The 14,247-nt window shown below is 28.5% G+C and overlaps 1 protein-coding gene across 1 annotated transcript in view; it reads left to right on the top strand.

Annotated features, from left to right (window-relative positions):
• The window catches only part of LOC148284013 (lachesin-like), a 52,005-nt gene that overhangs the window by 23,167 nt on the left and 14,591 nt on the right, over positions 1-14,247 (top strand). The window contains exon 4 of the mRNA XM_088242830.1: positions 1,259-1,429. Within this exon, the coding sequence (XP_088098956.1) occupies positions 1,259-1,429 (171 nt within the window). The remainder of the gene's footprint in view (positions 1-1,258; positions 1,430-14,247) is intronic.

Genomic DNA, 14,247 nt, shown 5'->3' with positions numbered 1-14,247 from the left:
TAATTAGAAATCAAACACTAATTTGAGTAAACTAAACACTTTATTTCAGTTTTACAAATATAAACATATAAAACTAAAATAATATTGATATTTTTAAATAAAATTACGAGAACTTGTCCATTAGAAGGAAGTTTTCAATCCGTTATTTGATGTTTTGCATACCCTATAAAATATATTTTTTTTAGAACTTCAAGTGTGGTTCTACTGTCGTGATCATTTATAAAAATAATACGGTTACTCACTAAAAACATGAAAACTTTGTTATCGAAATTATAAGCACATTGACAGGCGGTGTACGCTTGCCTTAGTCAACAAGTACTGACTATGTTTAGATGTAAATCGACACGGGTTGCCATCGTTCAAATTACGTTAAAATTTATGTACAATTGTTTTGATCTAATACAAATAAAATAGGATGATTTTGCCTTTAAAAAAAACATAGATTTTTTTGTGAAATCCTAATGTACAAACAAAACAAGACATTATGCATTAACCTGAAATATTTTGATTGTTTTCTCTTAATACTTGGAAGTGATTTATTCAAGATATCGGTATGGTCTGCAAATCTATTGCTATGCATACGGTGTATAAGAGTATGAATCCAGACACTGTCCGGCTTTATTTTATTAAATATAATAGCGGATGGTTTGTCCTGTTTCTGGTTGGAGCATAAAGATAAACCATTTGCAACAAGGCACAATCTAAAACCTTATTTTAGATACATTATAAATTGATCAAATTCATCAGTTTTCTCCTGTCAGTTTTGATAAATTTAGTAAACAAAGCAATTATTATAAAGCAAATGATTCCTTGCTGAATTTATTTGATTATTAACGGAGTCCAAATTATTTTTCCAAGGCCTTTTAATGTGAAATATTTCAATTTAAATTACTTTTACACCTTTATAATGAGAATGTAAGAACTTTCTACTGTATTTGTATTAAAGTTATGATTTAAATTGATAAGGTGATAAGCAAATTCTTGATGGTCATCAGTATGTTGGTTTTATTATTTGGTGTACTTACTATTGTGAAGGTGCAAAGAAAAATTTCCATTTTTCGTAGAAGGTACTTTGTTTTTATGTTAATTTTGTATAATTTTTATGTTATTAAAAGTGTACCAACATGTTATTTCGGAAAATCAAACCATTGTCAATAAACATACCTAGGTATTATACAATTTAAAATGAAAACAGAAAATTAAAAAATATTCTCTTTTCATGATTGTTTTTATCTCACGTATTTTCCTTTTTTCCCAGTTCCGCCGGATATATCCGACGGACAGACGTCCGGTGACGTCACGGCCCAAGAGGGAGAGAACAGTACCCTTGTCTGCAGGGCCACTGGGAGGCCACAGCCAAGGATCCTGTGGAGGAGAGAGGATGGAGAGCATCTGCTACTCAGGAAGGGACCTAGAGAGATAGTTAAAGGTTGGTTCATTATCTTTATAATCTTTTAAATAATGTTTTTTTTTAATTATATAATAAGTAAATGTATTTTTAAAAAGCAAACCAATAAACTAAACGCTAAGTTATTTATTGTGTATGCAGACAATTGGTAGAATTCCATATTTTATTTGGTAATGTATCCAAAATAAAACAAGTTTATTGGATTGTAATTCTACTTTATTTTTTATAAAATATACAAAGGGTATATTGAGACGCGTTTCGTCTTGTTAGGACATTTTCAAACAAACTAACTTAAATATTTACAAAGTTTCCTTATATACTAAAAATATTTGCTATTTTATGTTTGTGGATTTCTATACAAGCTAAAATAAGTAGAGTAATTAAAATTCAATTAGGGTATACTGAGTATATTAGAGGAATACTTTGGTTATATTGAAGAAAAACGCGTCACAATATACCCTTTGTATATTTTATAAAAAATAAAATAGAATTACAATCCAATAAACTTGTTTTATTTTGGATACATAACCAAATTAAACGCTAAGTGTTTAAAAAGCCACTTGCATTGAAAAAGTATTAAAATAGTTAAATTTATATGTATTTGGTGTAACAAATTAAGTTGTTCATATAATTCTTTAGGTATTATGAACATCGGATATTAAAAAAAAAAAATATTCAGAAAAATATCATCATCATTCTCTTTTCGCACCTAATGGTACATATGTCACATCATTGATACACCAATCGCAGCGTATTTTGATAATTTTTGTTACATGAAGGTAAGGTGATCAGTCTAACGCTTTGGGTACCAGTCTATGGACTATGAAATATTCTAGTGTAAAAACACCCTTTTAAATAATATTTCATGTCAACCATGTCGGGAGTCGAACCCAAAACCTCTTGCATGGTAGACGAATGCGCTGACCATTACACCACGATGCCGACTTAGGTACAAAACATACCTAGGTACGAAATATTAAAATGAAATGGATTTTTTAATATGGATTATATCATCATCATCATTATTCCCTTCTTTATTCATAAGGCACTAGATTGGTACACCAATCGCAGCATATCTCGATCAATTTGTAACATGAAGGTAAGGTGATCAGTCTTACGCTTCAGGTACCAGTCCAAGGACTATGAAATATTCTTGAGTGAAAACACCCTTTTAAATAAATGTTTCATATCAACCATGTCGGAAATCGAACCCATGACCTTTTGCACGGTAGGCATTCACGCTGGCCATTACACCATCAAGTCGACTAGATATGGATTATATACGTTTATTTAAAGTACCGTTTCCCATTAAGTAAAAGAAAAAAACTCTCTTTGTGTGTATTAAGGGGAGTGACATCTAAGCATTTAGCATGATGTATTTTTAAAATTAGATTAGTAAATATTTTCAATCTAAATTTTGAATTCCAAAAAATATACAGGGTTACGAATGAGTGTTGGATAAAAAGGAATAATGAGTATTTAATTTTATTTCTTTGTATTCCTGACTGTATTATTTTATTTTCTTTATTAATTTCAATAATAATTAAAAGGCTGTGATAGAAAATTCCCTAACACGCGTTGATGTATCATGTATCCATGAGCAAAAGACACAATATTCCGAAGTTCAGACATTTGAAAAAAAACCACAGAGACATGCGATCAAATAATTACTTTACCATAACTTATAAAAATTTTAAAATCATATTGGCCTGTTTAAGCAAAATAAAAAAACAACAATACACTGGTCGCAAAACTAGCGTACACTCTCGACTACTGCCAATAACTAACTGAATGAACGAATTTCGTAGTTTGTTTTTGTATCTTTTACACTAACACCGGCCACAGAACAGCGTTTCTTTCTTTTCTTTTATAAATTCTATTCTCGTGCTATTACTAATTGAGATCATACTTATTTTACTTTCGAAATCTGATTTTAAAAATGTCAATTTAAAGATTACAAAAAAAACACAACTTCATAATTTATAAGTTAAACCAGGGTGGGGTAGTCGATATTTTGACCCGGCTTTCTAAATTTAAGCCTTAGTATAATATTAAACATTATAATTTTCTTAATAACCAAAGGTTTTTTTTTACGTTTGCCTAATAAAAGTTTCCCTTTTTTATAGTTCAGTCAGAAAAATATTTTTTGTGGTAAAACACAACATAAAATAACACAAAATTATCTTATTCCCGCAATATTATTATTATGTTCGCGGTCTGGAACATTGTCTAATAACATTAAGCAAAATTTTCGACCACAAAATTTATGCTTCACATATTGATAATACTAAAACATAACTTTAGAAGTTTTCAGTTCATCATTTATTTATTATGAATACGGCATAAGCTTATTACAACAGTTGTATGACTGAAACATAATTTGTACAAGAAACTGAAGAAAAAGAACATAAAACTGTGTACCTAGCAAAAACGAACCTGAGCAGTAAAACAATATTTTACAACATATTCAGAAATGCAATAAATATATGACTTTGATCTGAACCATGGCAATTCATCTCCATCCCATACTGTTTTAGTGGCGAAGAAATCTACGAAAAGCCGGAAGATCTTTTCCAAAGAATTCCACGTTGTGTGAGGAATAATAAAAATAAGATTTTTTTAAATAAATTAGGTGTTAACTTTTTCAGACATTAACATTCTTAAATTGTAGTATTCACTCATTGAAAGTATAAAGACAGGACACTTTTTACAATAATTGAATTTTTTCGGTAGTACAAAAATTTAAATTAATTATTAAATGAAATAATTTTTTTTTTCGGTATCTGTTGAAATTACGTATAAATCTTAGAATGAAATCATTAACGTTTGGAATCCATAGGAGCAAAACAAAGAAAGTTTAATTGTTAATCGCGTAGTAAAATAAGCATATTATATCGTTTTGCGTATGGAGATTAATTTTACGATATAACAAGACATACAAAGCAAAGCAAACAGCCTTCTGCACTCCTAATTACGCTTCAGTAACCCAAAAACCAATTTGCTTAGTCAGTAATGTATTTACTCTGCTAGTGAGAGGCAGAGATTCACAATCTGCAGGGCGCGTAAATTTTAGAGGGTTGAAGTATTTTCAGCTCTAACTTACGATCACTTTGAGTAGTTACCGTAAATAACAAGAAACAAAACTCACATTTCAGTTATTTTCCAATTTCTTTAATTTATGTTTATTATATAAAGTCATTTATATTAGACAACATCATTTGGCTACCTTTGCAGCGAAGTAATGGGCAAGTTTGTTACGCTAATATTAAAGAAATATTTTTTATAATGTTCGATATTGCGAAAATTTACTTATCTGCTTTCTTTCCGTAATTTTATTTGCTTATAATATAATAAATCTGTACCTCAGAGGCAGACGGATGCAAATTCAAACGTCAAATGTTGAACACAAGCATAAAACATCTACTTTCTTTAAGTGATTTCTAATAATTTATAACGATGCTGCCCTTGCGATGGACTCAGCTCTCGTGACGTCCTGCATATATTACGATTGCTGCCCTTGCGATGGACTCAGCTCTCAGGACGTCCTCCATGTATTACACGATTGTCCTATGTTTGACACCGAGATGTTTAACTGAATACAAATGTGCGCACAATACGGCCAAATTTTTGAAAAATATATTGACTTTCTAAAAGCCATACTCACAAAAATGAAAAAAAATAATGTTGTAATTGACCCAGACCCGTGAAAAATAACTAACTAACTAACTAACTAACTAACCATCACGCCATTTCCCCAGAGGGGTAGGCAGAGAGGATAGAACGCCACACCACTCTGTCCTGGCACACTTCCTTTGCTTCCTTCACATTCATACATCTTCTCATGCACGCACGTCGATTATTCCGACTTTTCACATGACCACTTTCAAGAATTTGTTGTACTTGATCATGCCATGTCTTTCTCGGCCTTCCTCGACTTCTACAACCAGACACATTCGCATCATAAATCTTTTTAGCCGTTCTTTCATCATTCATTCGCTCCACATGACCGAGCCATCGCAAAAGACCTTTCTTAATTTTGTCGATAATGCTTAACTCAGCCTTGCATTCTGCTCTAATTTCGACATTAGGGCACCTATCATACATTGTTTTTCCGCACATTCGCCTGAGGGATCGCATTTCAACAGCATTCAGTCTACTTTCGTCCCTTTTTTTCCAACTCCATGCTTCGCTTCCATACATTAGGGTTGGTACCAGAACTCCATTATGTGAATATGAAAAATATATGAAAAATAACTGTCATGCAAAATATACATACCATGAAAAAAAGCTTTGTATGCATAAGCAAAGCAATGAATAACGGGAAGCAATGAAGAGGAAAAAAAAATTCATTTGTATTTTTAGAATCTCAATACATTGGATTTTTTTTATTGTAAGAAGTGCATTTTTTCAAAATCAATGAACATGATGATAAACTGGTTACGAAAATTGAAATGTCATTTCATCAAATTCTGGGTTTGCATCCATTTGCCTCTGGGGTACAGGTGTGTTTGCTCAGCTCAACTCCTTTCAGGCATTGTTCACTGATTACAGCGGGAATTAATATTTTTGGACTGCATAGAAAATGTTACTCACGTTTAAAGTTCTTCCGAGTGTTTCTTATATGAATCATGTCACTTTTGCTATGGCACGGATACCGGTATCGTATAGATGATGATAATTTGTATAATTTAGGCTGTTTCTATAACACTAACTCCACTTTGTACGAAATATGCTGACGCAGGATATGATAAGGATTTATCAGGGAGATAACTATTCACATGTGACTTGCTCACACGACGTTAGAAGAACAAGAATTAGAAATATGAAGAATTTGGGAATTAGGAACAGAGGATTTAAAGTTTCATGTAAATTGCTAGTATAGAACATGTAAATTCAGTACTTAACAATATTTTTGTTAGTTTTGTAGAATTTAATTTGGTACTCACTGTGATGTGGCAAATTATTTATTTCTTCAATTTCTTACTATGGCAAAGAGTGAATTTATAGAAACCATATCTTAATTACCATTTCAATTATATTTTTTTATTATTTTCTATAGATTTCAATGATACAATTATTTTGTAAATTTGATTATGTATGTAACTAAATTCGCATAATTTATATCTGTTAATTTATTTTAATTTTATTATTTATGCTTTGATATTCTGGATTGTTATTCTATTTCATCGAATGTTTTTGAAGTTTAACTGTGGGGAATCTATTTCAGATAGTAGAAATAAAATGAAAATAAAATACAAAATATTTGTTGAGATACTAAATATATATATGTAGAAAAATAAATGTAAAACGAACTCCCTTTCTCAATACGACTTTTCACTATATAAAAAAGGTAGAAACGTTATTACTTAATTATGTATTTACCAACCATTTTGTAATTTTATGCTTATTAGTCAAGATTTTTTTTTCCAATAAGTATACTAATCATACAAAAAATTATAATTACCTACCTGTCCTTTTTTTTTAAAACAATTTTACTTTTTTTTTAAAATTGAATAAATTATGACCCATGCCTTCTATTGATTTAATTTTGGCAGAATATGTTGGCGTGTTCATTGAATGAAACCACTGAGCTATGACATGTAGGCACATATATATTTTTTTTATTTACTTTATATTATATAAAATGTTTATTTCTACACACTATGTATTTTTTATGGCAAATGGTACTGCGTGCCGTATATATTATTAAATAATATAGATTGAGCTCTCAAGGACAAAAACAATTTTCAAGAAAGTAGTAAAGGACTGGATTTTCCTTAGTGGGAAAGATTTGAATAGGAAAATCATCAAGGAGTTTTGAGTGTTTGAGTTTACTGTTTACCATATCGATGTGCCATATTTATATATATTTTTTTTTTTAAAATACTTATATGTTTCCGATCCTATATTTGTGGTGATGTACTCATGTGTCTATGTGAACTAATTACTAGTCCCATCTCCCCGGCTACCGCACCCGTCACACGTCGAGCTCTCTATTTCATGTGCCAGCAGTTCGTACGAACTATGCCCAGAACTCTCCACTTATACGTTTTGCTAGTGAATATAATTTGAACTTTCCCCTTGTTGATCCATTTGATTGTAATAAAATAACATTTAAAATGCGCGTCTTAAAACATACTTTTTTGTCTTATACTTAGTTTCAATAATAAAGTTTTATTTTATATTATTAAATTTTATCTCTAATTCTTAATATTTTACATATATTTATATTTTCGATACCTGACACCCTCTTTCCAATATAACACCCACACACCCACACACCCACCTTCTCACTCACTTACACTCACACAAACACACTAGTATGTATTGTACGTGTATTTAATGTATTTCTGTGGATATCTGTCATTGGTTTTATTCTCTGTATATGTTATTTGTTATATTTTTATTACATGTATTACTGTTGATATCCCCAATAAATAAAATAATAAAAAAATTAAAAAAAACTCAAGACTTTTAGTCCCATGGAGTTAGGACTTATGTCTCAAATAATGTACAGTAAACTTATGTATGTAAATAAATAAAAAAGTTAATAGAAGCACCAAAACGAAGAGTCACTATTCAGAAGTTTCATTTATTTATTATTTTAAAATAAATATAAATAAATCCAACCTTCTAGTTCTATTTAAAATTCTCAGCTCACTCTTTGAGGCGCCTGAACTACTGAGCTCAATAAAATTAAATATCCCAACTAGAAACCTCCGACAAAACTAACTCTTTCATACTTATAACCATAAAACTAACTATGGTTTTCATTCTCCTATGCCCAGAATTCTTAGGTCGGCTAACAAACATACCAGTCTTGATTGCTTTGATAACAAGTTGTCTTCTTTCAAACGATCACTGAATCAAATTAAATTTTTAACACCTCTCCTCCCTTCCACTCCCACCTAGTCTACGGTAAACCACTGTGTCTTTCTATTTTCTTTTGTAATATTTTTTTATTTATATGTCCTTGAAAATGTTTTTATTTGTATGTCAAAACGTATATATATAGGCGTATATAAGGCATTATTTATATGTCAATTTTTTTATATTTATATGTCAAATCTTCAGGGGATAGTAACGGGTAATGATCGTTCGCCATAGTAATAACTAAATAATGAATAATTAATAAAACATTTATAACTCAAATGCACCTAATGGAGTGGTCTCTTGATAGTGTCGCAAACTAATGGATCAAATATATAAGGTCAAACCCTACTTTATCGCAACTTATTTTCCATATTTTAATATGGTAACGACAAAAATAAATTGGCCCCGTAATCGAAATATTTCTCTTATTAAAAATATTTTAATGAAAACAATTTGTAATACTCCAATGATTTGTAAACCACTTCAAAAATGCTAGTTTGCATACCTATTAAATATTGTGGTGAAAAGTAATAAAAAGTAAAAGTAAAAAAATAAAAAAACAGAATTTTGGAAAAAAATTGATCGGAACCAGCATGAACACAATCACAATACTAGAGAAAATAACAAAATTAGACTTCTATTTAGGAAAAAGGCAAAGTCACAAAATTCAATTTTATTTAAAGCAATTAAAAAGTATTACGAAATGGAAAAAAATATTTATGAAGAAAAAAACATATCAAAATTTAAAATAATGGTCAAGACATATGTGATAAACAATTTATAAATAAAATATATTTGCAATGTTATTATTAGAACACACATAACAATATGTATGATATGTGTGCCCTATTTTAAGATTTAAATAAAAAAACAATTTTAAAAAAATAAAAAAGTTGACTTTTATATTAGTACATTATATGTAAGTTTGAATGCTTCCAAACATCCTTTTAACTTTACTGTCTTATGTAATTAATTCTGATTTAGAAGAAAGTTTTAATTAAATTTAATAAGATATTTAAAAGAAAAGTAAAAGTTTCATTATTACAACAGAGAAAGATTACATTTTAGAGAAAGGAATTTAGAACTCTACATGGCTCGTGATTAGCTGATTTGTGTGGCCACTTTACACACCGTGTAACAATTACCATTCTGCCTATACTTGACTATCTAGATTCCTTAAATTATTTTATCTGTTTATATTCGTGAAGTCAAAGAGCTGAAACTTTTATTAACGTGGGTGAGATTCATCTGATTTAATTATTTCACGCCTAAAAATATTTTCCAATTTTCATACTTTTTTTTGGACCAGGCGGATTTATCAACAATGTAACACTGTGTGTAAAATAGGAGTTAAACCAGTTTATGACAGATCATAAGTCCTGTAGATGCCTAGATTTCTATATTCTGTTCTCTAAATTATTTTATTTATTTTATTGGGTAAACAAACAGTATGTGCGAACACAAATATTGACAATCTCTTTGTATATTAGCGTAGGACACTCCTCACGCACACGCCAAAAAAAATATTTGCACTTAGGACAATAATAATTTTGTTAAATATAACAATTATATAAGATAAAAAATGAAAAATATGTACACAATAGTAAAGTTAAGTCAACATCTGCTTCTTTTAATATTTTTATGATTTTCGACCTAAATTTACATACATTGTTATCAAAAATATCAGCCACTCAAATTTACATACAAAATATTCTCCATCTTTGTTGTAATATGTTAATATAAACAGCTCCCTAGGGAGTTGAATCCAGTTTTTGTCTACAAAAAATTGGACAAACTCAAAATATTGTGTGGAAAAATAAATGTTTAAAATGAAGTATATTTAAATTATTAACGAATTTTAGCGTAGGATTGAACCTCAATTTTTGGATACAAAGTTAAACTCAACCACAATTTAATACGATTAAGTATTACCACATAATATGAGAACATTTATCTTTGAGGGGGAAATTAAGTGGAAAATTCGGTGTGTTTGATCTTTTTTAAGATTGTTGAATGTAGTATTAAAATTAAATGAAAGTTGAAATGAACATTTGCAGTCAGATTTCCGACATCATTATTTTCTTTTTTGTAAAATCACGTTTTTATGATTAGTTTTTAAATGACGCATTTAACCTGTTTTTAAGTTGACATTCTATTTAAACTGTCGTAAATAATGAAATCATAAACTTTATTTTCCTCCAAGCTTGGACAAGCTGGAGCGACAGATACGTAATAGAAAATATTTGGCTTATAGAGAATTAGAGACGGTGGTTCAAATTTTTTGGAACTATTTATTAAGTAAAAAATAAGACATTTTGTGAACAAATACGAAATGTTTCGAAAAAAAACTCCGTCAAAAAATACTGTAGTCATTTTGTTAATTTCGTTTAAATGATTTTTTCATATTGGAAAATCTATTATTATCATAGTGTTTTTGTTAAAGAAATGTTTTCAAGAAGTGCTTAACGAATCTTAATAACATAATTATAATCTTAAATTTTCATCTCACCGGCTAAAACCATTTTATCAATATTTATTGTCTCGCAGTTTTGCTTTGATTAAAGGTAGTTTTAATTTATGTTCGATTAAACAATAGACTAGTGGACCCAACAGACGCTGTCCCACCTGAAAGTTGGCTTACCTGCTATTAGCTGGTTGAACAAACGTTTTTTCGTAAATAAGAACACACGTTATTTATTTGGGACGTTTTTGAGCTATTTCTATATTTGTAACAATGGTTAGTTTTTTCTCCTCATGTGATTAGTTAAGAGTCTTCGTCGAGTTCAAATAAAAAAATGTGTGAAAATCACTGCTGTAGTGCCATAATCGAGGAAGAAAATACGGAAATACGTGTTAATAAAGAAAATTCAATCAGCAACTTATCCTGATCTCTTAAGAAATATGACACTCAACCCATGCCCAACGCGAATTTTGTCATTCTTTAAACGCCTGCCGTGTTTTGAAATTTAATTCGAAACCAAAATAAATGAAAAGTAAAATATCTGATTGTGTCGTTAAAGCGTGCAAAAACTGTGTGGATAAAAGAATTTACATTGATAAGTAGGTACCTAGGTACTTGTTAATGATTGAATTCTAAAATTAAAAAAAAAATCATATTCAAAAATTGAATTTAATTTGATAGCGAGGTACTTACTTGTTTATGTTTGAATTCAAACACATAAAATCATTCATTTTCAAATAAATATATTTTTTTTTGCAAATGTCTAACTCTGCGCTACATACTAATAGTGGTGCACTTTGTGTAAAACTCAATTTTTCAAAAATGTATCAAATGTCAATTAAAATTATTAAAGCATTACTAAAAATCCATTTACAATAAGTCAATATCTAGCAATTAATAAATTATAAGGAAATCAATCGATTCAGTATCCATTTAAAAAGAATTATGTTTGTAAACGTTAAAATACAAACTTTTTTAATATACAAAAAACAACATTCTCCTATTTTTTTAGAATATGCATTTTAGTTGAATGCAACTCTGGAAGTTTAATAAAAAACACATTTGCTCCACACTTTTTTTCTGATGAACACATTGGAGATATTGTTATTTACAAACCTAATTCACGTAATTTATATTATTTTGAAAAAAATCGCAAACTGGTCCAGTCGTTATCGAGTCTATTAAGAACAAACATACATACTCATGCAGTCATTTATTTATGCAAATAATGATTACTCTCCCAATTATGATTATGTCATAATAAACATATATAGACTAAAACGGCTTATGTTGGTAAATAATGCCAACATTTTTTTAAAGCTTGATTCTTTTCAATTTATCAATGGGTTAATTTGCTTAATAAAGTTATAGTTGTTAGTTTATATACGAGTGATGACATCCAAATAATTAATTTTAAGCAATATATTAACATAACTTTTGAATTATTATTTATTTATTTATATATCAACGGTTCAAAGAACCTTTTACAATAAAAAGTTTTACAGAAATAATCACAGTAGTGAACAATTCATTATGTAATAAATAATATGAAATTTAACTCGATAATTCAATTAAATAATTAAAACCAAACAAATAAGTTTTTTTTTTTTAAACTGCAAAAAAGTAAAAAAGAAACATACAAATATAAAATGACAAATAAAAGTTAACAAATTGAAGCGAGAAAACCTTACGTTCTAAATATAAATATGGCAAATTTAAATTGAGATTAATTTAACAAAAACAAAAAGTGACTAGTAATTAGCTAGGTTATAATGAAAAAAAAATAATGCTAGAATAAAATTTTATAAATAATACGTTTTTGGATCAATGTGAAAGCTTAAATAATCTTAATAACACCTATATTTTATCAGTTGGTTGGAAAAAATTAGAATTTGACAATAAATCCACAAATGTATACTTTATATATAAAGAAATGAACTAAAATACGTATCCAAAAAGAAACAAAGCTAAATTTCATAATATATTTTTATGTTTTAAATTTTTGTGGAACCTTAAACGTTAAACCAATAAAGTTAGTAAATGAATTTAAATAATAATTTATACCCTACGCAGATTTACTCTTCTAAGTGAGATACGCGATGACTTCGTCGCAATTTTCCTAACAAGTATGAAACTGAAATGCAATTTCCTTTATTTTACTGTGATACCCTTGGAGCTTGTGACTGTGGCTGCATATATTGTGAATGTACATACGTTGGGTGGGAAGCAGTGTGTTTTCCACAATCCTTTCGTTCAGCCAATTTGCAAAAATACGCGGATCTTGTGCTCTATTTTGCCATTGATGCAATGTTAGCAGTTTTATAGAACAAACAAATAACCTTTTAAGATATATTGCGCGATGTACTATGCCAAATATTATTTATGAAGTTCAGAAAAACTTTTTTTTTAAAAAAAAGATAACGTTTTTAATTATATAAAAATAAAAATAAATATTCTTCGGCACAGGATTTCCAAGTAAGCAATACATAAAAATCCAACTATGTATATTTTTATGTCCATGAAATTGATTGAATTAAATTATTAACAGTTCTTTAAACTTTTTACATAATTGCTATAAAACCAGTAAAAAAAAAAACAACAAAAAATAACGTTATATTACAAAAAAAGAACAAAAACATCGATAAAAGTATACAATAGTACCTAAACAGTATTTATATATATAAAAAAATTACATCTGTCACAAAAATAAATACTTACATATATAAAAGACAGGTAAATTAAAGAAAAAAGCAGCAGAGAAAAAGAAGAAAAAAAAAAGGGAAAAAGAAAAGAAAAAGAAAAGAAAAAGAAATTGCTTCAAAGGGAAAGTTAAAAATTCATGCTTAATATAAATATTTATTCTAAACAATAATAAATTTAAAAAAATATTATCAACACAAAATTAAAGAGTTAAAACAAAGAGGAAGAACTAATCATTATTTTAATTTTCAATTATTAATTCTTTTTCAAAACACAGGACTTGATAATCAGCGGCGTGGTATAAAATAAATCCAAATCATCACTGTTTTGATTTGCAAGTCACTGCATGCGAATCATTTTTGAATTCAATGAATAATTAGTACCATGATGATGACTTTTAATTTAGTTTTGTTGGTCTATGAGGAATACGAAAGTTAAATAAAGGAATATTAAAGTTAACAGCTTTGGGCAATCAAATACTTAATGAATAAAAATCAAATAAAATGTATTCAAATTATTGTGCTAACGTATATTTTATTAAAAGCGGTATTTTTCCACACCTTTTTGTTTAATTCATAATTTATTTAAGCAGGTTATTTGTCAAGAGATAATTTAATTAGATTAACAAGCCTATTTATTCGTTTTTATTTCATGTGAAATAAATAGAACTTGAAATATACCAGACTAGCGATATTTTATTACCTAGTTCAGGTGTTTACATTATACACTATTCATTATTCGGCATTTATCTTTTTTTTGTAATGGTATTTGTCTGATTATTTTATTATATTATACATTTGTCAGA

This window comes from Micrasema longulum, unplaced genomic scaffold (genome assembly GCF_059751315.1).
Source record: "Micrasema longulum isolate JH-2025_06_02 unplaced genomic scaffold, ASM5975131v1 h1tg000167l, whole genome shotgun sequence".
NCBI classification, from domain to species: Eukaryota; Metazoa; Arthropoda; class Insecta; order Trichoptera; family Brachycentridae; genus Micrasema; species Micrasema longulum.
The sequence above is the reverse complement of the archived record's forward strand: the minus strand, read 5'-3'. Positions and strand labels throughout refer to the sequence as shown.